The sequence below is a fragment of the Puntigrus tetrazona genome, unplaced genomic scaffold (assembly GCF_018831695.1).
Source record: "Puntigrus tetrazona isolate hp1 unplaced genomic scaffold, ASM1883169v1 S000001156, whole genome shotgun sequence".
Lineage (NCBI taxonomy): Eukaryota > Metazoa > Chordata > Actinopteri > Cypriniformes > Cyprinidae > Puntigrus > Puntigrus tetrazona.
This window is the reverse complement of record NW_025048742.1, coordinates 93,355-116,717: the sequence shown is the minus strand read 5'-3', so window position 1 is coordinate 116,717 and position 23,363 is coordinate 93,355. Positions and strand designations below refer to the sequence as shown.

Genomic DNA, 23,363 nt, shown 5'->3' with positions numbered 1-23,363 from the left:
TTATGCGTATATTATTAATGTTTCTACTATGCTACTACTTGTTTAATTGACTCTGACACAAATTCTGCCAATGAATGAATGACTCTCCTTATTGTTAAATCTTTTTGGGTTAAATATTTTAAACTGTATTAGTAGTTGAAGACAAAAAAAAAGCTTTATATACACAAATGTAGATTTGTTAAAGTTTCTCCTTTTATTTAATTTTATTTACATTTTATTTAAATTCATAGTCAGCATACTTGGATTGACCTACATAAAATGTATTTACATTTTGTGTTGTAATTTTCTATTGATATTATTTTAACTGTATTATTCTAGTTTTATTGTTATTGTGTTTATTATATGCTGATTGGATTTATTGTGTATGCGTTCATACGAATGGAAACGACAATCCCAGTTTGTTAAAGTTTAAACAAAACAAAAAAAACAAACAAACGGATAAATACATAAATTCACCTTTACGTTCCCAAATTAAGTGACGTCTTTCATAGCCCCGCCTCCGTCGTGTTGTGCGCGTGCGCAGGAGCAGTAGAGGAAGAGAGCTGATAAACGCTTTGAACTCGTCTGTTTAGTAGTACACAGTACAATGGGACAGTAAAGCACCATTGAGTGAGCATATCTACCTTGTATTCACAGGTCCGCGTGTTTATATGTGTGTATGATGGCGTGGGGAGTGTGCAGCAGGGCTCTGGTGTGGATTATAACTGCGATCACATGCTGGAGTAACAGCAGTTTCATGGTGAGTTACTATGTTAATCGATTATCCTGCTTCTGACCTCTGGTCATTATAACGCAGGTGATCACATTTATTCTTGAGACATAGGGTCCTTATGACGAGTCCAAACACTGCTGATCGATTATCGTCCTTCTGATCTCTCATCATTTTGACCTGTGGCCCTGTAACATCTTTTGTTATTAGTCTAGTTTGGGTGCCATTGAATAGGTATGAGGCTGATATGTGTTGGCCTGCTATATGATCTTATTTGAGTGTATAGATAATAAAGAGTTTTGAGAAATGCACAAAGAACAAAATGCAGCGTACAGAAACAAACTGTGTTGTTATGTATATGATGTTAAAATGTGTGTATGATCAATAGTGAGTTGTGTCTCGATTTTTCTTTTAGATGCGGGTTCTATCCTATCATTTGCTGTAATTTTTTGTCCTCTACTGTAGTGTAGTGTCATCTAACCAGAGTATCTTTTTCTACGGTGTCAAGAACAGGATTAGATCTCAACCAGGATAAGTCTTTACCGACTTTGTAAATAGTGACAAAGAAAAACTGGGCATCATATACTACACGACCGAGGATCATTCCGTACCAGACTTTGTTGTTCCGATCAAAACGAATTCAGGCAGAAACGTGCCCCTTTTTGCCAGGAGATGCAAGACAAATGAAAACAAGTGTGTTCCAAAAAAACACGTTTGGTATCCTCCAACTGGATGGAATCAAAGTATGAAGCTAAAAAAAATCTGTGACCGTCGTACGCTACCAGATTTTCGGTGGAAACTGTCAGCTTCAATCTGCAGACTGGTTCTGACTTTCCTTAACTAGCGTCAAGAAAAGTTGGGTAAAAATCGCGTAGTGTATTCCACACATTAGTAAGGCTCCGTATCACTCTTATATCTGTCTGGACTTGTAACACACAGGAAGTGAGTGACTCATGATCGCAGCGGACCTCTGGCGGAGAGCACATGGCCGCTGGTCGCTGCCATACTTGTGCAGTGAATTTTAGAGGGCTATGTTCATCTCTTATCACGGTTGCATGTGAGCAACTTGTTTGGCAAGAGCCATAATAGTAGGCCATAGCAGAGGGCGCCCAGCTCTGTGTTATTGACATAATGACGCTGAGCGCAAATTCATTAAGTGTATGTTTTTTTTAATCTGTTTACTGTGATTCCCTGATGTCTAAAGTGAAACACTTATCAAAATAATTAAAAAATGTATTTCCAGCATTTAACTAAAAGAGCAAGTCATTTCACATCTTTACCAATTACGTTCTTCAAACATAAACACTTAATGACTTGCAGATTTTACTAATTGCAATTTAAATTGCAATTTTAAGATGCTTTTTATGTTAAAGAACAAAACGGTTAGTTCTAAAAGTCCTCAAATGTCAGTTTTTACCGTTACACGTCCCAGTGACCTTTTAATGTTAATAAGATCAAACATGTAATATATTTTACATATCCGTAGTTTTTATTGTCAGCAGTTGTTATAATCCGTAACGGTGTACGTTGTCAGTTATTTAGTTGTTGTAATCCTAGTGTCAATGAATATGCTGGCCTATGTTACCAAAAGGCTTGAATGTGCATTTATGTTATAGAGGTTTTTTTTTTAATGTAGAGCATTTCAGCTGCGTTTAGCAATATAGCGGTAGTCTCTAATGATTGCACATATCGCAGTTGTCTATTAAAAATAGTTTAGCATATTTCCCTTTTCTGGTGCGCAGTAGGAGAATGAGGATGTGGATGGATAGGGTGTACCCGCTTAATCACATGTTTTATTTAGCTTTCTGCATCGGGCACTAGTTGAAAACACGGCACGAGGGGAGCTGAACTAAATAAGACTCTTTGCCGGAAATGTTTCGCGCTACATTAGCTAGAGTAGTATTATGCAACGGGGTGATGCAACGTCTACCTTATTTTTTTTTTAAAGCTTTATAACAGTTGTTTTTGAGCATTTTACTATTCATTATATAAATGAGCGCCTGCAGTTACATTTTCTTACGCCATCATTTTAAATTAAGTTGGATTCATAATTGTGTCATCTTTGGATATTGTGTCACCTTTCATCGTTATAGTCTCTATTATTAAAGTTGTGTTCATGTTTTGAAAAAAAATTTAGTCGGAATCAGCACGTACAATTTTGGTGAATTTTTATTTTTATTTTTATTGATTGGAGTTTTCATGGTAGGCAATATAAAAGACAAATTTAGTTGAAAAACTAAAGAAACTCCACCTATGATGTGATTTTAATAACACCTTGCTAAAGTTGGAGGAAGGATGCTAAAGGATGTTTGTTTTTTGAGTAGCCTAAATATTTATATGTATTAAAGTCAATGTATGTTCCAAATGCATGCTATTATAATTTTTTAAACAAGTTGGAGCATGTCATTAACCCATTTGTTCCTAATTCACACAAATGTGTAATAGAATAAAGCAAATTGTGTTCATTTGGAGCACAACATACACCCTAGATCAGTCTCTCAGGCCCCTTGAGCGTTTGCTGTGTGTTGATATGAGCATGGTGAGAGTCCTGCGTCTGTGGTTCCAGCAGATGTTCTGGATGTTTTCTGTTCTCTCCTGAAACCAAGAGCGCACTGCTGCGTTTCGATGGGGATCGGGTCTGTGTGGGGCCGTGTGAGATCTCACAGGTGTGTAATGTTTGCGCTGACTCGGTGAAGCTGGCTGTCGGATTAAAACGGCTAAACCTGTAAAAACTAAAATGTTTATTAATTCAGTGTTTGATCCAGAAGAATATGTATTACGTCTTTATTCAAGCCCCTTTGTTGAATGACCCAAACTAGAGTCAGACTAGTTTCTCTAGGTAGGGTTGGGTGTCTTGGACGTTAGTTCAGGTTTAGATTTCAGACGTGGTCTGGGGATTTTCTCCATATTTTTCTATTCAGACTTGTTTTTAAAAAATGTGGACAATCAGAATGAAAATACAAAATCACTGTCTGAAATTAAAATGGGAGGGGCGTATGCAAATCATGAAATCATCAGACACCCACTTCGTACAGAGAAGATAGGAAGTCAAATTATAGTTAAATATTTTCAAACAGCCCGTTACGATTTATGTCTGGGCTTTGATGTTTATTAAACAACGCCAAAAACAGGCTGTGCATTTAATCGATTAAGATTTTCTTTCTACAGCTTAATCCTACATTTTTTTCTATTGTTTTTATATGATTTATAAATCATCTCCTTGTGTTTGCAGGGCTTTTGTGGCAGCAGCACGGTGTCTGTACCGGAGAGCCTGCTCTTTGTGTCTACGCTGGATGGGAACTTTCACGCCGTCAGCAAGAGATCCGGAACAATCAAATGGACTTTAAAAGAAGGTACGTATATGTGCTCCTCAGCGGTGTATCAAAATACTTGTAGCACAGTGAAAACAGTGGACGCCCAGTGAGCATGTGAAAGTGAATACCGGATCTATTGTTTACTGGTGTGGTTCAGCGCTTCTCAACTTATTTCACTTAAAGGCTGTCTATACTTAACACAGGATTCAAAGACCATACAGGCTAAGGGAATTTCTGGGAGTTTATTCTTCAGTAAAAGCTTAAACAATTCTTCATAGTACTTATTACCGTTAGTTAGGGTGATTTTTCTAATTTTGAGGAATAAATATTACCAAGCATCAGACACTTAGACACTTTGACACTTGATTGCCGTGCTCGTATTGCGAGTAGCCGTTCACACAGAATGCACTTTTGTGCTGATAAAGTTGCAAAGACAATGGGACAGGGATGCTGCAGCAGACGCGAGAAGGAACTATTAAATAAACTTTTCAAATAAAATTCATAAAACAAATTTGATGGGCAAAGTGTAGTGAATGAAAAGTCACTATGAAATGTCAGATTGCCGACAATGGTTCAAAATGGCAAATAAACAATAAAATTCCTATTTTCTGTCAAGTATAATGACCATAAAAAATGACTTTTTAAAATAGAAAGACTGAAAAAACGCATCTGGGTCCAGTGATCTGTCCACGTGGCTCATCTAAGGTGTTCTGCTCTCTGATGAACGTAATCTCTGGGTGCTAATCCATCATCTAATTTGGATAAGAACAGAGAAACCGAATAAGAAAGAAAAAGACTAATATTAGCGTAGAAGCCATTCTTTTTACAATGTCACGAGTACATTTGTGTTTTATGAGGAGTGTTCCCGGTTCCAGCTGATCTAATTAATGCAGCCTAGCAATCCTTTAACGGATTTGAATAATAAAAGCGTATTAGTGTGTTATGTGTAGGCTTGGTTAAAAAGATGTGTCTTTAATCTAGATTTAAACTACACTATGCTATAATTGTTGATATATATCTTTATATATATGCATGCTGTATGAGTGTTTATATATATATATATATATATATATATATATATATATATATATATATATATATATATATATATATATATATATATATTTCTTTTTCCTTCAGAAGACTTGGATTATATAGTTTCTTGTACTTTTTTTAAGTTATACATTTTATTTGTGTTATCTTTTAATTACCTTTTTTTTTTTTTTTTTTTTTTTTAAAAGAATACTAAAGTTTTTGAAAGTTTTCTGTGTTCTGAAAACAACAGACAACTGAAACGGTTATCATTTTGATTAGCATTATGTCTGTCATAGCTATTGTTAGTTATATTAAAAAATAAGTAACCAATTTACACACAAACAGTATTTCATCAAGGCCAGGCACATCTGTTCGCTTTATTTCCACATAACCTTTTTCCCAGAACAACACATGAATGAGGGATGTTCCATTTAATGCATTTTAATGCACTCTCATCTTCTGTTGCATTGACATGCATTAAATGGAATCTTCCATCATTGACAAACTGGCCACACACTGGCTTTATTTATTTATTTTTTAATATATTTCAAGATATTTGTCATTCGCCTTCTGTGAATCTCAAAAACCTGATGTACAGGTTGAGCCAGTCATACACGCTGTAGCTACAGGACCGCAAGGGAGGTTAGAGGCCGTTGCACAACACACCCATAGAAGTCTGTGCTGTGCAGTCTGACCTGACACTCTGTGCTGACCTTGTGGTCAAGGCCCTCACACAGTTGTCATGGATAGTGAATCAAAATTTTGTAACTTGGTTTTTATTTCCAGGAGTCACTGGGTTCAAAAACACACGTTTTTATGCACTTGTCAAGTTTGAGATTTTGGGCTTTTAATGTTTTGCATAAAGTTTTTTTTTTTTCTTCTTCTAAAAGACATTCAGTGTTTAGCATTTTATCTAATTTTATCTTAGCATAAGTATAGCGTATTATTCAATTGTGTCAATAGATTTCAATTAGATTTCGATTTCATTTTTCAAGGCAGTTTTCTCAAAAAAAGATTTGCACTGAGCCATAAATTTTTTTTTTTAAGAAATTGCACACACCAAACATTACATTTTTATTCCTATCTATATCTTAACTGTTTTTACAGAGGGATGTGTTCATATATAATTTGCTAGTTTATATATAACATTTAATAAGCAAAATTGTGATTTTTTTTTTTTTTAGTTTTTTTTTGTGAATGGTGACAAAAAGAAACATCCACAAAATGCACCTTTTTTTAAAAATAACGTTATTAAGAATTTTGAAACTGACATCTTCCAGTGTTTAGATTTGTTATACTAGAAATTTATTTTCAGCAAGAGCACAGGTGATCAGGCATGACACTCAAAGTTCTATTTTGTTATTTCATTGGTTTGATAACTTTATTTTAGAACATTTAAACAATTTCATTTTATTACATGATGGTCTAATAGTGGCAATACTGGGAGCAGTAAGAACCAAATAAATTCTTATCATTTAAGGTGCATCCGAGTTTTATGCATAACACTTTGTTTGCTTTGCATAGTCTTCATGTTTGCTTATACCTTCATTTGCCTGTGATAAAGTTTATAGCTTTTAACCGACACCTTTCTCGTTCCCAATGCAGATCCTGTTTTGCAAGTACCAACACACGTGTCAGAGTAAGCCTTTTTTCATTTATACTTGAGCGTTTGTGCACGAAAAGTGACAAAACAGGAACTGTGCAAGATGCTGAGCTAGCAAGATCGGTCCTATGCAGGATACCATCTAAATAAACCACAGATTAAAAACACCTAGCATAAGCCTACATATTAAAGGATGATGATAATTATGATCCTTTGTCCAAAAAAATTGTTTTCTGTGAGAAAATACAGAACACGTGTTTGGAGCAACATCAGTCATGCCGTATGACAATCCTGAACAAATGTAAATATTATTTTTACAGGCCTGCGTTCCTCCCAGACCCCAATGACGGCAGTTTGTACTCTCTTGGAGGGAATAATAATGAGGGCTTGACGGTGAGAGAAAACCTCTTTTAATTTCTCATGAAGCACTTCCTCGTTCTCTGGAATCTAAGGATGATATTTTTAGCAGTGATGGCTTTAGAAATGAAAAGTGTCATTTTGAAGCAAAATATTTGAGGTGCTTTTCTAAGTGTAATAACCAATGTTATCTCTATTTTTGGGGGATGTTTCAGAAACTGCCGTTCACCATTCCTGAGCTGGTCCAGGCATCTCCCTGTCGCAGTTCTGATGGCATCTTGTACACTGGTGAGAGGCTCGTTCTGATTCATAATTTTATAGTTATTAATCTAGAATTCTGTTTAACCAAGCTTCGCTCTTGGACATTATAGATGAGGTAGAGATTTAAACAAACCTATAAATAATGAACGTGGATTTTCAATGTGGTTAGAGTGTCGGGCAGCAGAAGTTGATGGTTGAGGAACTGGCCAGTTCCTAGCGGGCCTCCCTGTGGTTGGAAGGGTGGGTGGGCACTGTGGGATTGTTTCACGATCTCACCACAAACACCATGAGAAGATGTCTGTCTGTGCTACCCTTTCTTAACTCTTAAAATCACCAGGCACAGCTGCACCTATAATGGCACCCAAAAGAAGAAGGCCAAACACTGATTAAATCGGACTGCAGACGGGCCTGAAGTTAAACAATGAAAATCCCATTTCTTAAATCCCTTTAAACGAGACTTATCAACAGTTTAAACGTTAGCGTTTAAGTTCCTCTCTGCGCTAAAACTCATGTGTTGAATATCACAGTGTAACCCACAGGAAATAACCTTGTTTCACTTAAACCCACACTTGTTTTCGAGCGTAAACATGTGGTGTGTTTGAACTGAAGTGTTGATGACGTTTACACATCCTGGGGAGAACATTTACTCATGCTGCATCGGTTGTGTGGACCTTTGGTCTTTTTAAATGATAAGGGGGAAATTGAAATGGGAAAACAAAAACACATCAGGAAAGAAGATGCTGCACAAAAACGGATTTAAATGTTAAACAAACTGTGCTGTACATGATTTTTTTTGATTGATTGAAGGTTTTTTTTTTTTGTTTGTTTGTAGGTAAGAAGCAAGACGTGTGGTATGTTGTGGATCTGATGACTGGTGAGAAGCAACAAACACTGACTTCTTCCTACGCTGAGATGTTATGTCCGTCTTCATCACTGCTCTACCTCGGCCGCACTGGTGAGGCCTAATACCTGTCCCTAGTTCTGAATTGAAGTAAGACCTTCTCCGTTTGAGTTGTAGTGCTTCTTATCTCTTATCTGTGAATGCTGTAATACTTTGACTGGAGAGTAGGCATGTGACTGTATTAAAAGTTTTTTTCACGTAGACATTATCCTGGTATTTAAATCGCTGAATCATATATTTTATTGTTCTGCTTAAGGAACATTTAAATCAGTCCACAAATAAATTATGATTTATAGACTGCTGACATGGCAATAAAAATAAATAACTGCTACTCAAGATTAAATTGATAAAACATACCAGAGAACTTCGTTTAATAGCTAATGCTACTGTAATATGGCTACACCTCGTCATTATGTCTTGCTTAACACAAGAATAGGCATATTCACACTCATTCATATGTGCATAATATATCACAATTGCATGGGTACAAAGACAAAAAAGGCATTTAACACTGACAGTAATTTGACCTTATCATAAACATTTCATTAGTTGCTTTATTCTTACATGTTCTGTGGCAACAGCCTGTAAAATGAGACCGATAAAACGATGGGGATTATTATTATTCATTGAGAATTAAATGTAAACAGTTGTGCTAAAATATCTAGAAATACAAAACCATATATTAGATGCTTTAGAAGTCCCTACGACTACAGGGATCAAAAGTGTAGCTTAAAATGAATTTATTGTTGATTTGCGCTGTTCCTCAGAATACACAATCACCATGTATGACACCAAGAGCAGAGAGCTGCGCTGGAACGCTACTTATTCCGACTACGCTTTCACCCTTCCAGACGACGACACCAAACACAGTAAGGCAGCTTTATAGGTCGGAAAACCCTTTCAACCCGCTTTTGTAGCATGACATAACACCGTTTCCCGTGTTTGATAGATATGGCCCACTTTGTCTCCAATGGCGATGGCCTAGTGGTGACGGTGGACAGCGAGTCCGGAGACGTGCAGTGGGTTCAGAATTACAACTCTCCTGTGGTGGCGGTCTACATCTGGCAGCGCGAGGGCCTGCGCAAGGTCCCGCACACCAACGTTGCCGTGGAAACGTTGCGTTATCTTACTTTCATGTCAGGAGAGGTCGGCCGCATTACACAGTGGAAGTATCCGTTTCCTCGGGAGAAGAAAACCAAAGATAAACTGATGTAAGCGGCTCTTCCAATAATATAAAGTCTTAATATTTTTGTTAGGTTTTTTTTCAAATGGGGCTAAATTGGAAAAAAAAATATTGTAACCATTTTGGTCATCATGTCACTTCCAGCATCAAGTTTCTTGCTGAAGTTTCACCTTTATATTTTATTTTATATTTATAGAGAGGGCAAAGCTAAATTTTTCTCTCTTTTACCACAATATTGGGCCCTGCGTACATAATTGTACGTGCATTCTGCATCTCCAATATCTAAGCCACACGTCTTTTTTTGTGAAGTTGCGGGAAGAACTGACTGTAGAAATTTAAAGATGCGTAACCTGCATTTTTAGTATAGATTCAATATTTAAATGTGCATGGAAATGGAACTGTATTGGTCAAGACATTCATGGAGGGGTTAAAAGAAATGTAAAGCTTGTATGTTTGTCTTATATTATAAAATGGACCAAGAGCTAGACACTACTGCTATTGGATTAGCATTATCATATCAAGGTTGCAGTGTTGGTATTTTACTAGATAATGAAAAAGCGGTATGTAGCAATGTTAGGAGCAGCTCAATTTATATATTGCAGTAACAGAGGTAAAATAAAACTCCACAAATTGTTGTCATTATCTAAAAGACTGGATTAATAATGGATTAGCCATTGTATGAAACTTAGCAGTTCCTTTGCAAGATGTTTATAGTCAAAGTATGTGACTTTTGGGGAAAATAAAAATAATTTGCTATTTCTGGCAGGTCTACATTGTATGTAGGGAAACACTCCTCTGGTCTGTACGCTTCTCCCTCTCTGGTGCATGATGGAGTTACTGTTGTGGTGAGTGGTGTTAAAATAATACATATATTTCCTCATACTTTTATAGAACTACGTGTTTAGATTAATTGTATTCATGCTCATAACCACAGGGTTTGGCCAACAGGCACTGGAAAGTAGCTGGTGTGTTTCTTAAACCAAAACTCATGTATACATTGAGTTGTATGTGTGTGTATATATATATATATATATATATATATATATATATATATATATATATATATAAAAAAATATAATGCAGTGCTTGTTAGTTGGAAATAAAATGTTTATAATGATTTAGTAGAATTTTTTTTTATTTACTTAAAAAAAAAAAAACATATTTTAGTCTTGAGATGGTCTTAATACAGTTTCAGAAGGGATGGAATGCTGTTGTTGTGCATGCATGCTCATGACAAAGTGTGTGTGACTGTGTATTTCAGCCTCGTGGCAGGACGTTTCCCATGCTGGAGGGCCCCAGTAACCAGGACTCAAGCATGGAAGATGAGCAGGAGTGTGTGATCACTCCCAGTACCACAGTGAAGTTCAGTGCAGCGCTTAAAGAGAGAAACCGTATCATCTTTATGAGGAATGCGCTGCTACTAATAGGTGCCTACTGCAGACATACAGATGTGGAAATCATACACAAATGAGCCACTATTGCCCACTAGTGGAGTCTTTTTGTAGTATCTGTAAAATCTCTCTACTCAATTCCAAGATTTAAAACACTAAAACAAACTGTGTGTCTTATTGTTTTGCTGAAAATATTGCATCATTTAGTCTAGACCTCTTATGGTGTGCTCTAACAGGTTGCCCCCACTGTTAAAAAAAGTTTGAATGTTCTGCTCAACAGTAATGTTTCACTTTTACAGGTCACCACGAGACGCCACCGGATGCTCATACTAAAATTCTGGAGAAATTTCCAGAGAGTATCCCACGCCAACATATCAATATCATTCCCCCTGCCACAGAGAAGACCATTGAAGAGGTAAAAACATCATCCAGTTCTTCTGAGTGTGTTATGTAATAACTTTAACAGTCTGCAAAGTAAAACCATAGAGAGGATGGTAAGTAATAGCCATGTCTTAAGTCTGATCACTAAATCAATCATTTGTACAATGCATTTTAGAAGAGGAAAGAGCTTTTAATACCTTATTAGAGAGAATCGCATTAAAATTGCCTGCCACATATTGTATAGCTCCACTTGTGATGCTAAAACGGCTCTGATGTGTTAAGGCATGCCTCAACAAGATCTCATTGGGGCAGTTTCCCAGACAGAGATTAAGCCTAGTCCTAGACTAAAACGGCCATTTAAACCAGATTAAAAGAAATCTGCTTTCTCTGTCATGGTTTTACATAGTCTTAGACTTGATGTAGTCCAGATTTTAATAGGCCAGCTTCCTAAAGGAAGACTAGAGCTAGTTCAGGGCTAATTTGAGGCTTAAATTCAACTTAATAGGAGGCAGGTTTAACTTCAGGTGAATGTTGGGTTTCCAATCTTTCTTAATATATAAATTATTGGTACTCTTTGTAGATATTATCAAGCCTAATCTACACTGTTAATCTTTTATATTAAAAAAAAAAAAAGGAATTGAAATCTCATTATAAATGTTTGTTCTCTTCTACATATTGGGCAAAAATAATGGCACACTTTTTTTTTAACGGCCAGCCTGATCTCACAGCAGTTTGTGCATATTTTACAATTCGTACAAATTCACATGACCTCACTCATACAAAGTCACGTTAATTTTTGCTAAATCGTGCTTATTTTACGTATTTAACAACAGCTGATTGCAATAATTTCTGAATTAATTACAAAACAATTCTTAGACATTTTTTTATTTATTAATCAATACCTGATGTGTGCAGTTTACTTTGCTTGCTTAAAGTTCTCACATTTTTGCTTGTTTATTTTTGTTGTCACTGTTCCCTATCTGAAAAACCACCTCTTAAAGTGTCGTGTGCTTTCTAGCACCAAGACTTTAGCAGCAGATCCTCTAGTGTCTGGGCCTCTATGGGTGAGATTTGTTGGTACGGCGCATTCCACAATTGCTCAATCGGATTGAGACCTGGGGAATGCGGAGGCCAAGGCAGTACCTTGAACTCTTTGTTCTTATAACCATTCCTCAGCAAATTTTGCACCGGGTGTATTATTCTGCTAAAAGAGGTGACCAATGCCAAGAAGGGGTGTACATGGTCTGATGCCCACTGTAGCCTCTTTGTAGGCCTCATCATGGGACTCTGACCAGACAGTGGCTACGCAACGAACTGCGATATATTGTATATTTTACGATTTTCAAAATTGTGTGAAATCAAAATTGACTCTATTTATTTTGTTAGCTCACATTGCTTTTTTTGTGGTGAACAATTCATCTGTGTAAGTCAATCCACAAAAACAGTTTCCCCTCTAAAACAACGGGACTTGTTTGGTGACAACAGTTTGACCGCTTGGGCATGAGCATGAAATCCTTAGCCATGCTCCTCCAACTGTCACATTTAATTTCAGAATGAAATGCCTGCTTTACTACATCCAATTCAAATACAAAAAAACAAGCAATGCCCTCCGTTTTCCTCATTTTTAAACAAAAATGATCTCTTCTAGATTAGGCCTACTCCTGGTTTAATTTAAATTTAATTTAATTTTAATTAACCGCCGTTGTGTAGTTTCTAGCACCAAGACCTAATTTCTGCATGTTGTAAGGTTGGGCCTCCATGAATGGGATTTCTTGATACCCACAATTGTTTTCCTCATTCAATATTCTGTTTCTCTCTGAATTATGTCACAATTTGGAAGGAAAATTGTTCACAAACTTCCAGTTCACGCAGACTGTAATGGCTAACATTACATTTTTGAGCTGTAGTAGCTCCTCTTTGTGGTCAGACCAAACGTTCTAGTCTTCACTACCCATATCATGATGATGTTGATGAGGAGATGCTCTCACCCGGTCATCTAGCCATCACTATTTTGCTCTTGTCACAGCCATTTTTTTTGCCTTGCCCATTTTTTTCTGCTTTTGACACATAAAATTCAATAACTGGCTGTTTACTTGCTGCCTCCTACGTATAATTATGTCATGTCATTGTAATAAAAACATTATTATTCAACTGTCAGTGTACTGTTTCTGATCAGTGAAAAGTATTCAAAGTGACTTGTTACATTTTCAAACCTGTAGATTGTTTGTTTTGTTGTGAAGCAGGGATTTAGTGTTACATTGTTGCATTTGCAACTTTATTTTGTTTATTACATTTCTAAGTGGACCCAAGTTTCTTTACATAAGACACATCACATGTAAGTGAAATGGTCCTTTCATTACATATCAAAGCATGTTTTGTTTTGTTCCAGAAAGTAAATGAGAGTGGAATGGAAGACAACAGTCCTCTGTCTCCACCTGTGTCATCCCTGCAGGAGAAACCTGGCCGCATCCCACGCGTGGAGACTCCAGTGGACTCCATGCTGAAGGACATGGCCACCATCATCTTCTGCACTTTTCTTCTGGCTGGCTGGGTGGCCTTCATCATCACCTACCCTAAGGTAAACGCTATAAATTTGTTAATTGAGGTGAGATTTACTCTCCCCATTAATTTAAGACGTAATGAAGATGTAACTAAATGTCTAGAATCTGGCACTGTACACTTAAGACTAGGGGAGTGCAATATATAGATAGACTACAATTAATATATATATATTTTTTATTATTGTAGTTTTTGTGATTTGACAGTATTGAGTAGTCTCTAGACTGCTGATAGTGGTTTCAAGTATCGCTATATCTGGCTTTTTTGGGGAACACGAGAATGCGCAGCAATCCTAGACAACTTAATCCAGATATTTTAATGTAATATTTCTAATTTGTTAAAAAGAACCAAATTAGCTAGAGAGCAGTAATCGGGATTAGAAGATCTGGCATCTTTTAAATCATCTCAGGTGTATGAAGCAAGGTCACGAAGAACGGACCACTGGTCTCAGCTCATGTATGGATATTTTTTAATTAACTGAACTTGCGCGCAGCGTTTAAATCTGCTGAAGACTGGACTTTGTATATTATTTTCCAGACTATTAACCAAAGCTTATTAGTCGATCATTAGGATTTAAATATTATTATTATTATTATTATTATTATCATTATTCAGAGCTTTAGATTTATATACATGAATAGCAGTGCATGCAGCATACCATAAAGGTTCAATCGTCTCATCATGCACCTGCAGCTTGGAGACAAACAGAAATCAAGTCTATAAAAGGAATAAAATAAATAGGACATGATATACTGTATGTATTAGGCAGTTAACATATTAACAAAAGAAAAAAAACTGTGCAACAAGTATAGGCTACAATAGTTTTTGTGACATTCTTAATGCATTTTATTTCTTTTCTTTTATTTAATCTCTGTGAACATTCTAGCTCCGCCTGACATTTCAGCTATTCATCATAAAACTAAAATGCAGTCAACCAAACACTGTTTATTTTAAAGGTCCACTAGCTTTAAACATGCAGTGCCCAAACAAACTTTTTTTTTTGGTAATGTGAAGAATTTTACACAGATATGAGTGAAGTAAAGCCTTTTTTAGGCTACATCATAATGTAAAGCAAACCATTTTTAAGCCGTTTATAATCAATGGCCTAATTTGTGTTTCATTTTATAATTTAATATAGTATTTATTAACTTATTTTTTCATTCTTTTTCTGTTTTGAATAGTTACATTTAAAATATATTTTGTAGAGAGAAGGAAAAATGCTATAATGTTTATATTTACTAATACTTTAATATACATATAAATTACCTAATTGAATGTGTAATTGAATATTGTTTGCAATTACAATGTTAACTGGTGTTTTGGGGTTAAGATAAATTTCTCTTTCATGAGATCACTTCCTCTTTTTGGTTTTAGCTGGTCAGGCTGGTTTTAGGAGGGGAGGCTTCTGAACAAGAGTATTTTAGGGATGTGATATTCAAGTAATGATTGTTTTGTATTTGTTTTTTTTTATCCTCTGTTTCATGAATCTCACGTAAACTCTGCCGTAAGTTGATTTGTGCACATGTATTTTCTCTCGTTTCTACATTAGATTGCTAAAAGACGCCCATTATTTCCTGTTTTTGCATTACTTCCAAACACAGCCACAGCATTACTTTGAATTCTCTGAGCCACATGACTGATTCGTTTCTCGATGAATCAACCGTGTAAATGATATGGTTCAGTTACAATGACTCATTTAATTACAGTGCTCTACTGTCACCTACTGGTGGTAAAAAAAAAAACTTTATTGGATTATTTAATTTTTTAATATCAATATTCAAAAAATATTAGACACTTTTAAGAAAAATGGCTTTATGAAGATTTAAAATTGCCATCAAATCTGTTAAAACGTATTGGAAAATATTAATTTTTATCAGTATGAACTGATCAGTACTATTATTTTTGTCAATATCACACACCCCCTAGGTGAGACCAACATAAAAAGATAATGAAAGTCAGGCAGATACTCAGAATTAAAAAATGCCATTTTTAACAAATATGGCCTTTTTATTGATCTGTATACTAAATAGGCAAAAGGTAAGTTTATTTATTGGAAATAATGCTAATTTTAATAAATCTTTGTTTAAAAAAATGCCTCCTGTACAAGTTTTTTTTTTTTTGCAAAATAATCAGCGTGATTGGTAGAGAAGCTTCTGTCGGTTCAGCTCAGAGAGTATTGTGGTGTGTTGTGTTCTGTTCAGAGTGTCCACAAGCAGCAGCAGTTGCAACACCAGCAATTTCAGCAGCAGATGGAGGAAAAGCTGCAGCTCATGCAGAGACAGCAGCTCATTTTCCAGCCGCCCAGTGATCTGCCTCCTGACACTGACTTCCTAGAGGCAGCCCGTACCCGCTCCGAGAGCTCTACCCACAGCAGCCCCAATGTCACCCCACGAGCATCCAACCATTCCAACATGTCCCAGTCTGAGATGAGACATTCATCTAATGAGCATGAGGATCCAGGTCAGGGCTGTCTGCAAAACGATAATCACAATAAATGCTATTTGCATTTCAAATTTACCTGTTAGTTAACGTGTAATTTCTTATTTAATTTCAGAGGAAGAATCCAACATTGTCAGAATTGGAAATATCACTTTCAACCCCAGAGATGTACTTGGACATGGTGCTGAGGGAACTATTGTGTACAGGTAAGTAATATTTTACATTTATTAATTTAGTAAATGCTTTTATACAGCATGACTTACTAATGAGGAATACAACAAGCAGTTCGTCACAAAGAGGCAAATAATCATGAGATGTAGTCGTAATGCAAAGTTCTGGGTATTGTTCCAAATTATACAAGCTGTAATAGGGAGGTATTAAGTAAAAGTGAAAACAAAAAGTTTTTTTTTTTTTTTTTTTGTTGTTGTTCTTTTTTTGTTCCAAGAAGATGTACGTTTTAAGGTCTCTTGAATATTGTCAGTGATTTAGCATTCCAAATAGAAGTAGAAAGAGTGAGAAAAAAAAAATCTGGATATTTTTTGGATATTGTTCCTCACTGTGATTGTACTACCAATCACTTACTAGTCTAAGGCTTCTGAAAAGAATAAAAACTTTGACCCTGGGTATTAAGGCTTATTAAGACATATTTTCAACTGTGGGGGGCGCCATTATTCTGATGAAGTGTAATGGGCTAGACAAAGAATACACAAATCAGAAAATAAAATACTAACATGATGATCACAACAAATGAAAGAGCTTACAGGCCGCGATGGATATGAGCATAGGCTTAAACCAAATGCCATACCATGAATGCCATTGGATCTCACAGCACCACTAATTAATTTGCTGACATATTTTAGTATTTGCAGTAAATTTGTTCAATTTCTGTATAGGCGACAAAACTTTTGTCTTGCCAAAATTTGACCTTTCTGTTTTGATTAAATAATAAATCTTTTCTCAGTGAAACTAATTTATTTCAGTGCATTAAACATCATTTGGGAGGGTTTTAGCTGTTTATACGAGCTATTTCTAACACCAATTGATTAATTAAAAGTCAATAATAGCAAGGTTAATAGCAGGTGTTTCTACAAAATAGATAAGCGACAAGACTTTTCTCAGGGACTGTATGTTTACATCTTTACGGGATAGCATAGCATTTCTTGTCTCAGCCATTTTTACACTTTTTCCTTAGTGGTGTTCTATTAAAGGATTCAAAGGCACCACAGCTAAAGTGGATGGACAAAGAAAGGAAGACAGGCATTTTTTTCATTATTTTGTCTGACTCTTATTGCTAGGAAAATGCTAGGAAAGTCTTATTGTATGCATCTCTTATTGTGAAACCATTTGATGTCATTGATGCAGAATGTACTGTGCACATAAAATAATGGCACCCCCCAACCAAGAGAAATAAGAGGTGTCACATGAACTTGTTTGGGCTGGTTGAAGACCAGTTCTGCTGCTGCGTTGTCAGTCTGTAGAGGTTTGCGTGATAGATATACAACCAAAAGAGCATTGAAGTAGTCCAACCTAAAAGTGACAGAGGCCTAGACAAGAAGTTGTGCGTCATGATTTGTTAGGAAAGGCCTGACCATACAGTGACTATTGTCACCCGAGACTTCATTTGCTTTCATTTTTTTGTGATTTCTGTCTAATTTCAGGGGTCAGTTTGATAACCGTCCAGTGGCTGTGAAAAGGATTCTCCCAGAATGCTTCAGCTTTGCTGACCGTGAGGTTCAGCTGCTGCGCGAGTCAGACGAGCATCCAAATGTGATTCGTTATTTCTGCACTGAGAGAGACCGTCAGTTTCAGTACATTGCCATAGAGCTGTGTAGCTCCACACTGCAAGAGGTATAAAAAGCTCCACAACATGACATGTCATTGTTGTTTTAGGTTAAAAACCCAAAATGAATAGTACATTTTTCATGTTTAACACATATAAAGAATTTATACATGTAACCTTATTAATGTACTTTCAACAGATATCAGAAAAATACTTTATAATGCATTTAATAATGCTTTATTAATATACTTATTTATGTTTTATTATGTTTACTTTTAGTATGTGGAACGAAAGGATTTTAACCGCCATGGTTTGGAGCCAGTGACCCTGCTAGAGCAAACAATGTCTGGACTGGCTCATTTACATTCACTTAATATAGGTAACCATTATCAGCAACATCAGTAATACCCTTTTTGAAACGGTCTGCATTTTACATGAAGTAAAATCTGTTTTGTAGAAGTTTTTGTAACGCAGTCTCTCATGGGTTAATAGTCCACAGAGATCTGAAGCCACACAACATCCTGGTTTCAATGCCGAACACACATGGGTGTGTGAAGGCCATGATCTCAGACTTCGGCCTATGCAAGAAGCTGGCAGTGGGTAGACACAGCTTCAGCAGGAAGTCTGGGGTCCCAGGAACTGAGGGCTGGATTGCCCCAGAAGTGCTCAGTGAGAATGCAAAGCATAACCCTGTAAGAGCTCAAAAAAACATGCTGTGTCTGTTTGCATTGATTTTAACCTAAGAGAATGAAAAGTATTGTTTGTTTGTTTTTCTATGAATTTAAATATTATAGTAATTATAATACAGATTATGAATGGTAATAGTTTAGTTATTAGAAATAAGCCATTTTTAATATCAATTTAATTTATATTTATTAATAAAATTAATACTTTAGCATTCCAAATTCTGTTTGAAATAGTACAGTTCTAGAACACGTTTGTTCTTATTTATGTTTTGAGTTCCTAAAGTAGCTATCTTATATGAAACTATTCTCTTTATCTAGCAGTGGCATTTCTTGCTCTCTCTTTGAAACCAGCCTTTTGTAACCAGAATGTGAGTTATATAATAACATTACTGCAGACAACAAACCAGGAACTATTTCAGAATGAAACAAATATAAATAGCTTTGTAATTATAGAGAATGTGTTGAAGCGATATTTAAGTCAGTTCTTTGGTATACAGTTGATATAAAAGTCAAGAAATATAATAACTTTTACTGTGGTAATATGTTGTATTCACATCTTTTCACCTCTGATGTTTCAGACCTGCATGGTAGACATCTTCTCTGCAGGCTGTGTGTTTTACTACGTGGTGTCTGAAGGCCACCACCCTTTTGGAAAGTCCTTGCAGAGGCAAGCAAATATTCTGCTGGGTGCATACTCACTGGAATACTTAGATCCTAACAGACATGGTAAGACACATTCATGCATTCAAACACAACAGAGCTCATTTTGGATCAGTATGTAAAATGTTTGGTCATGTATGTGATCATTTCTGCTGTTGCAGAAGATATTGTTGCCCGAAACTTGATCGAGCAGATGTTAAGTATGGAACCAGAGAAGAGACCCTCAGCAGACAGAGTGCTAAAACATCCCTTCTTCTGGAGCCTGGAAAAACAGCTGCAGTTCTTCCAGGTTAGTTAGTCGATCATCCTTCATATTGGGTTTAAATGCATGTTTTGCAAACAGTACCCTGCCAGAGAAGACGGTAAAAGGCACAACATTAGTAACAAAGTAACATAAAAAAAAAATAAAAATTGTAAATGGTTTAGAATTCGGAACAGATGCTTTGGTACAGTATTGTTTAAATTAAAGTTAAACTGTGATTAAATTATATACAGTTAGAGACACGCATCTCTTAAAAGGTTTTTTTTTCTGAGAAGATCAGCTAAAGATTTTTTTTTGCACTGACTCACAGGATGTGAGTGATAGAATTGAGAAGGAGCCGATAGATGGACCAATCGTGAGACAGCTGGAGAGAGGAGGACGGGTGGTGGTCAAAGCCGACTGGAGAGAGCATATCACAGTGCCTCTACAGACTGGTGGGTACTACTTCAATTTTAGCTTACTGTTAGCTTTTTTCTATTCATTTTTATTTCCAAGAGTTTGTAAGTAGTTCTGTAATTTTATTTGTAAGTGGTATAGTTTTACTCTATATTTATTGTTAAAGTTTTGCCGTGAAAACCATTCAAATGCAAATTTTTGTTTTTCAGATCTTCGCAAATTTCGTTCATACAAAGGCGGATCGGTCAGAGATCTTTTACGTGCTATGAGAAACAAGGTATGTTTGCTAAAGAAAATCAGTTTATTGATACTCACCATAAATATCTAGCAATTACAGCAGGTAATAAGCACAATATTAATGGAAAAGTAGCATAATAGTCGCGAGTAGTCGTGAATGATCTTTTCATTGTGTATGACATGTGACAAATGACTCGGAAGGTAAACTATTATGTTCCCTGTAAATTATCTTTAGCTGCATTATAATGGTTTTGTAATTGGGAATATAATATTATTAAGTATAGATGGGTGTCTTTGGGGAATTTGGCTGTTAAATTATAAAATTAAAAAAAATAATAAATAAATTTGTTCGTTTTGATGAACAAGATCGAATGAGAGTCAGTAAATGATCCAAGCTTACCATCACTAGAGGGAACACAAAGTTCCTTTTTTAAAGAAATTAAAGGTGGTTGCTTTGTTAGTTATTCCTGTTTGTCGCATTTTACATTTTTAATGAAAAAAAATCTTTTTTTTTTAATCTTAAAATACATCAAAATCTTAAAATACATCATTTCACATGATTAAACTCTCGTTTCTCATAAGTACATACAGTCTCATATTTATTTAATCTTGTTTCCCTTAGAAACACCATTACCGAGAGTTACCTAATGAAGTCCAGGAAACACTGGGATCCATTCCAGATGAATTTGTCTCGTACTTTACTTCCCGTTTCCCTCTTCTTCTGCTGCACACACATCTGGCAATGCGTTTCTGTGCTGTGGAGCGACCTTTTCTGCCTTATTACCATGCTTCTGAACTGCTCACACACCACACAGTAGCACAGTGTGCGCCACAGGCTCCCTCTACACAGCATTGCAGTCCACCAGTGCTCTCCGGACTGTCGTCATCCAGTCAGATATCAGCAGCTTCACATGAACTGTCAGACACACTGTCTGAAATGGCCGTCTTACCTGAGATCATCACAGAGCACATGCAGACAGTCCCAGTGCCACCCACACTGTTCACACAAGAGACCGGAGCTCCGTAGTGCCAAATGGATGGACCCTTTTTGGACACATTCCAGGGATAAGCCGTCTCTTTGTGTGGATGCAGTCTGGGCCTGCAGTGTCCATTCTGTGTCACCACAGAGACCGCTGTCCCATCTTTAGTGCCTTACAATGCTCATTCTAGACAACAGCTCTTGTCTGATTGATTTACATATTCATGGCAGAGATGATTTGGAGGATGCTGAAAAAGATAATTTTGGGTTGTTAGTTGAAGTGAATGCAAGAAATTCCACTGTGCAATGTTAAGTCATGCTCGGTAAAAAGAGAACATGCTATTGAATATATATTTTTGTACATATTTTGATAATTGATAATTAGTTGAAGTGGCCATTGTGCCTTTTTAAATGACACTGTGCACAGACTTGGTCCTGAGACAAAGTTAATGCTTGTGGTTTCGCTTTTTGTCTTTGCTGCTGAAAGCTGTTAAAGGACTAGTTCAACCAAAAATGAAGAGAGGCATCATTTAGTCATCCACAGATGTACAGGTTTCAGTCAAATAGTTGAATAGTCACTGTTCACTTCTGTATAGCTGCTGCGACGCCCCAAAAGGCCCAAAACTCAACTTAAAAGGAGTTCTTGGGTTTGCGCTAAATATTCTGATGAAATGCATGCAAATTTTAATTATTACTCACTGATAATCTCCCGCTGCACTGCATTTCTTAATTCAACTACATCCTGTTAAGATGTCATACCATATTTGACATCAACGAAGCCAAAGAGCATTGGTTATCATATATTTGTAAAGCACAAATCACATTTGTGCGCAAACGCTAAAGCTTATTCAGGAGTGCACAAGCCACCTCTAAGCGAAAAGTAAATGATGACAGAATTACATTTTTGGGTGAACTTATCCTTCAAAAGTCTCTAACATGGAATCAACTGTATGAAATTACTGGTATTATACTTTCAAATATTCTGGATATACTTTCATGGCAAACTTAATATCTGTATTGTGCTCATAATTTTATTCATTCAGTCATGCACTTTTAGATTTTGTTATATTTCAGCAAAACGTTGGTTGAACTATGAATTCATTCCCTTGGATTCTGAATAGTGTGGTATAGTTGTAGCTTTCAGGTGATTCTCTTAAATGGTTCTTATGTAGGGAAATAATTAGGCTATTTTCTTGGTTTTATTGGATCCCTGATTCAAAAACTATGGGATATTGTTAGGAAATACCAGGAAAAATGTTTTTCCTGGGCCTGATATTTCCAGATGTTCTGACCTGAAATGTACCAGATGGAGCTTTTATAATGTTACTGATTTTTAATGTTTTATATATACAATTTTAAATTGCACATTTTGAGGGGGAAAAATATTAAAATGCAATGATGCCTTTTTACATGTAGTGTTAATAAAAGTGCAATGTCATAAAAGTTTTTTTTTTTTTTTTTTTTTTTTTAATCCGCAAAGGAACATCCTTTTTGACCCTACTATTGCTTAGATAATTTTATACATACCACATTATTTCTATTTAGTTTTTGTGAGAATAGCATCTGTCTCTATTTGCACATTTTTTTAATACTTGCTGCAAACAGTTACTACTCACTACTACAATTTACCACCATGTTCTTTTTTAACATGTATAATCTGTGAAACCCCATAAGCATATACCATTTTATCTCACTGCAAAGTAAAATGAAAAATAGATGGATGTAGGTAAAAATAATAACAACACTTGACAGAGCAAGAGTTTAGAGCTTAGAACCAGAAGGGCCTAAGTGATGTTTTGGGCTAAATGGAGATATATGCAGTAGTCAGCATACAGAAGTGGATCAAAACCTCTCATAAAATTATCATGATCCTCAAAACAAAAACAATAACCATATAATACCAATACCAATTTGCCTTAACGCAGCTTTGATTAAGTTTTTTACGATCTACTAGCCTCAAGCACTTTCTTTTTCATTTATGTTTTATATAAAACACTGCCATATATGCTAATTATACAACAGATTTATTTTCCAATAATAAACATTCCTTTCCTTTATTAGTAGCTTGGATACATCGCATAACCTTCAGGGTCCATAAAGATAAAAAAATATATTTAAGCTTCTGTATATAGGAATGGTATGTTTTTTTTGTTTGTTTGTTTTTTTTTTTTTTACATTCCTTACGTTTTTTTTTACAATTCTTTTTTCATGTTCTAAAGACTGTAATACA

The 23,363-nt window shown here is 35.8% G+C and overlaps 1 protein-coding gene across 3 annotated transcripts; it reads left to right on the top strand.

The window, feature by feature from the left end:
* The first annotated feature begins 518 nt into the window (after window positions 1-518).
* LOC122341179 (serine/threonine-protein kinase/endoribonuclease IRE1-like) lies at window positions 519-22,576 on the top strand. Of its 3 annotated transcripts, XM_043234533.1 has the most exons (22): window positions 521-739; window positions 3,942-4,062; window positions 6,664-6,697; window positions 6,982-7,054; window positions 7,234-7,306; window positions 8,112-8,234; window positions 8,948-9,049; window positions 9,130-9,391; window positions 10,130-10,208; window positions 10,625-10,790; window positions 11,054-11,169; window positions 13,525-13,713; window positions 15,896-16,154; window positions 16,249-16,339; window positions 17,792-17,981; window positions 18,193-18,292; window positions 18,406-18,605; window positions 19,178-19,325; window positions 19,421-19,548; window positions 19,832-19,955; window positions 20,127-20,194; window positions 20,777-22,576. In XM_043234533.1, the coding sequence occupies exons 1-22, from the start codon at window positions 659-661 to the stop codon at window positions 21,179-21,181; spliced, it is 3,132 nt and encodes a 1,043-aa protein (XP_043090468.1). In that variant the 5' UTR covers window positions 521-658; the 3' UTR covers window positions 21,182-22,576. The 3 variants fall into 3 exon arrangements, with proteins under 3 accessions (XP_043090470.1, XP_043090468.1, XP_043090469.1); XM_043234535.1 differs by lacking the exons at window positions 19,421-19,548; window positions 19,832-19,955; window positions 20,127-20,194; window positions 20,777-22,576 and adding an exon at window positions 18,918-18,967 and having other exon boundaries at window positions 519-739; window positions 19,178-19,317; XM_043234534.1 differs by lacking the exons at window positions 521-739; window positions 3,942-4,062; window positions 6,664-6,697; window positions 6,982-7,054; window positions 7,234-7,306 and having other exon boundaries at window positions 8,133-8,270.
* The last annotated feature ends 787 nt before the right edge of the window (window positions 22,577-23,363 follow it).

Coding starts and splice junctions, on each gene's coding strand:
- LOC122341179 (XM_043234533.1), top strand. CDS start 659: ATGATGGCGTGGGGAGTGTGCAGCAGGGCTCTGGTGTGGATTATAACT. Junction 9,392..10,129: donor AAAACCAAAGATAAACTGAT/GTAAGCGGCTCT, acceptor TATTTCTGGCAG/GTCTACATTGTATGTAGGGA. Junction 20,195..20,776: donor TACGTGCTATGAGAAACAAG/GTATGTTTGCTA, acceptor TGTTTCCCTTAG/AAACACCATTACCGAGAGTT.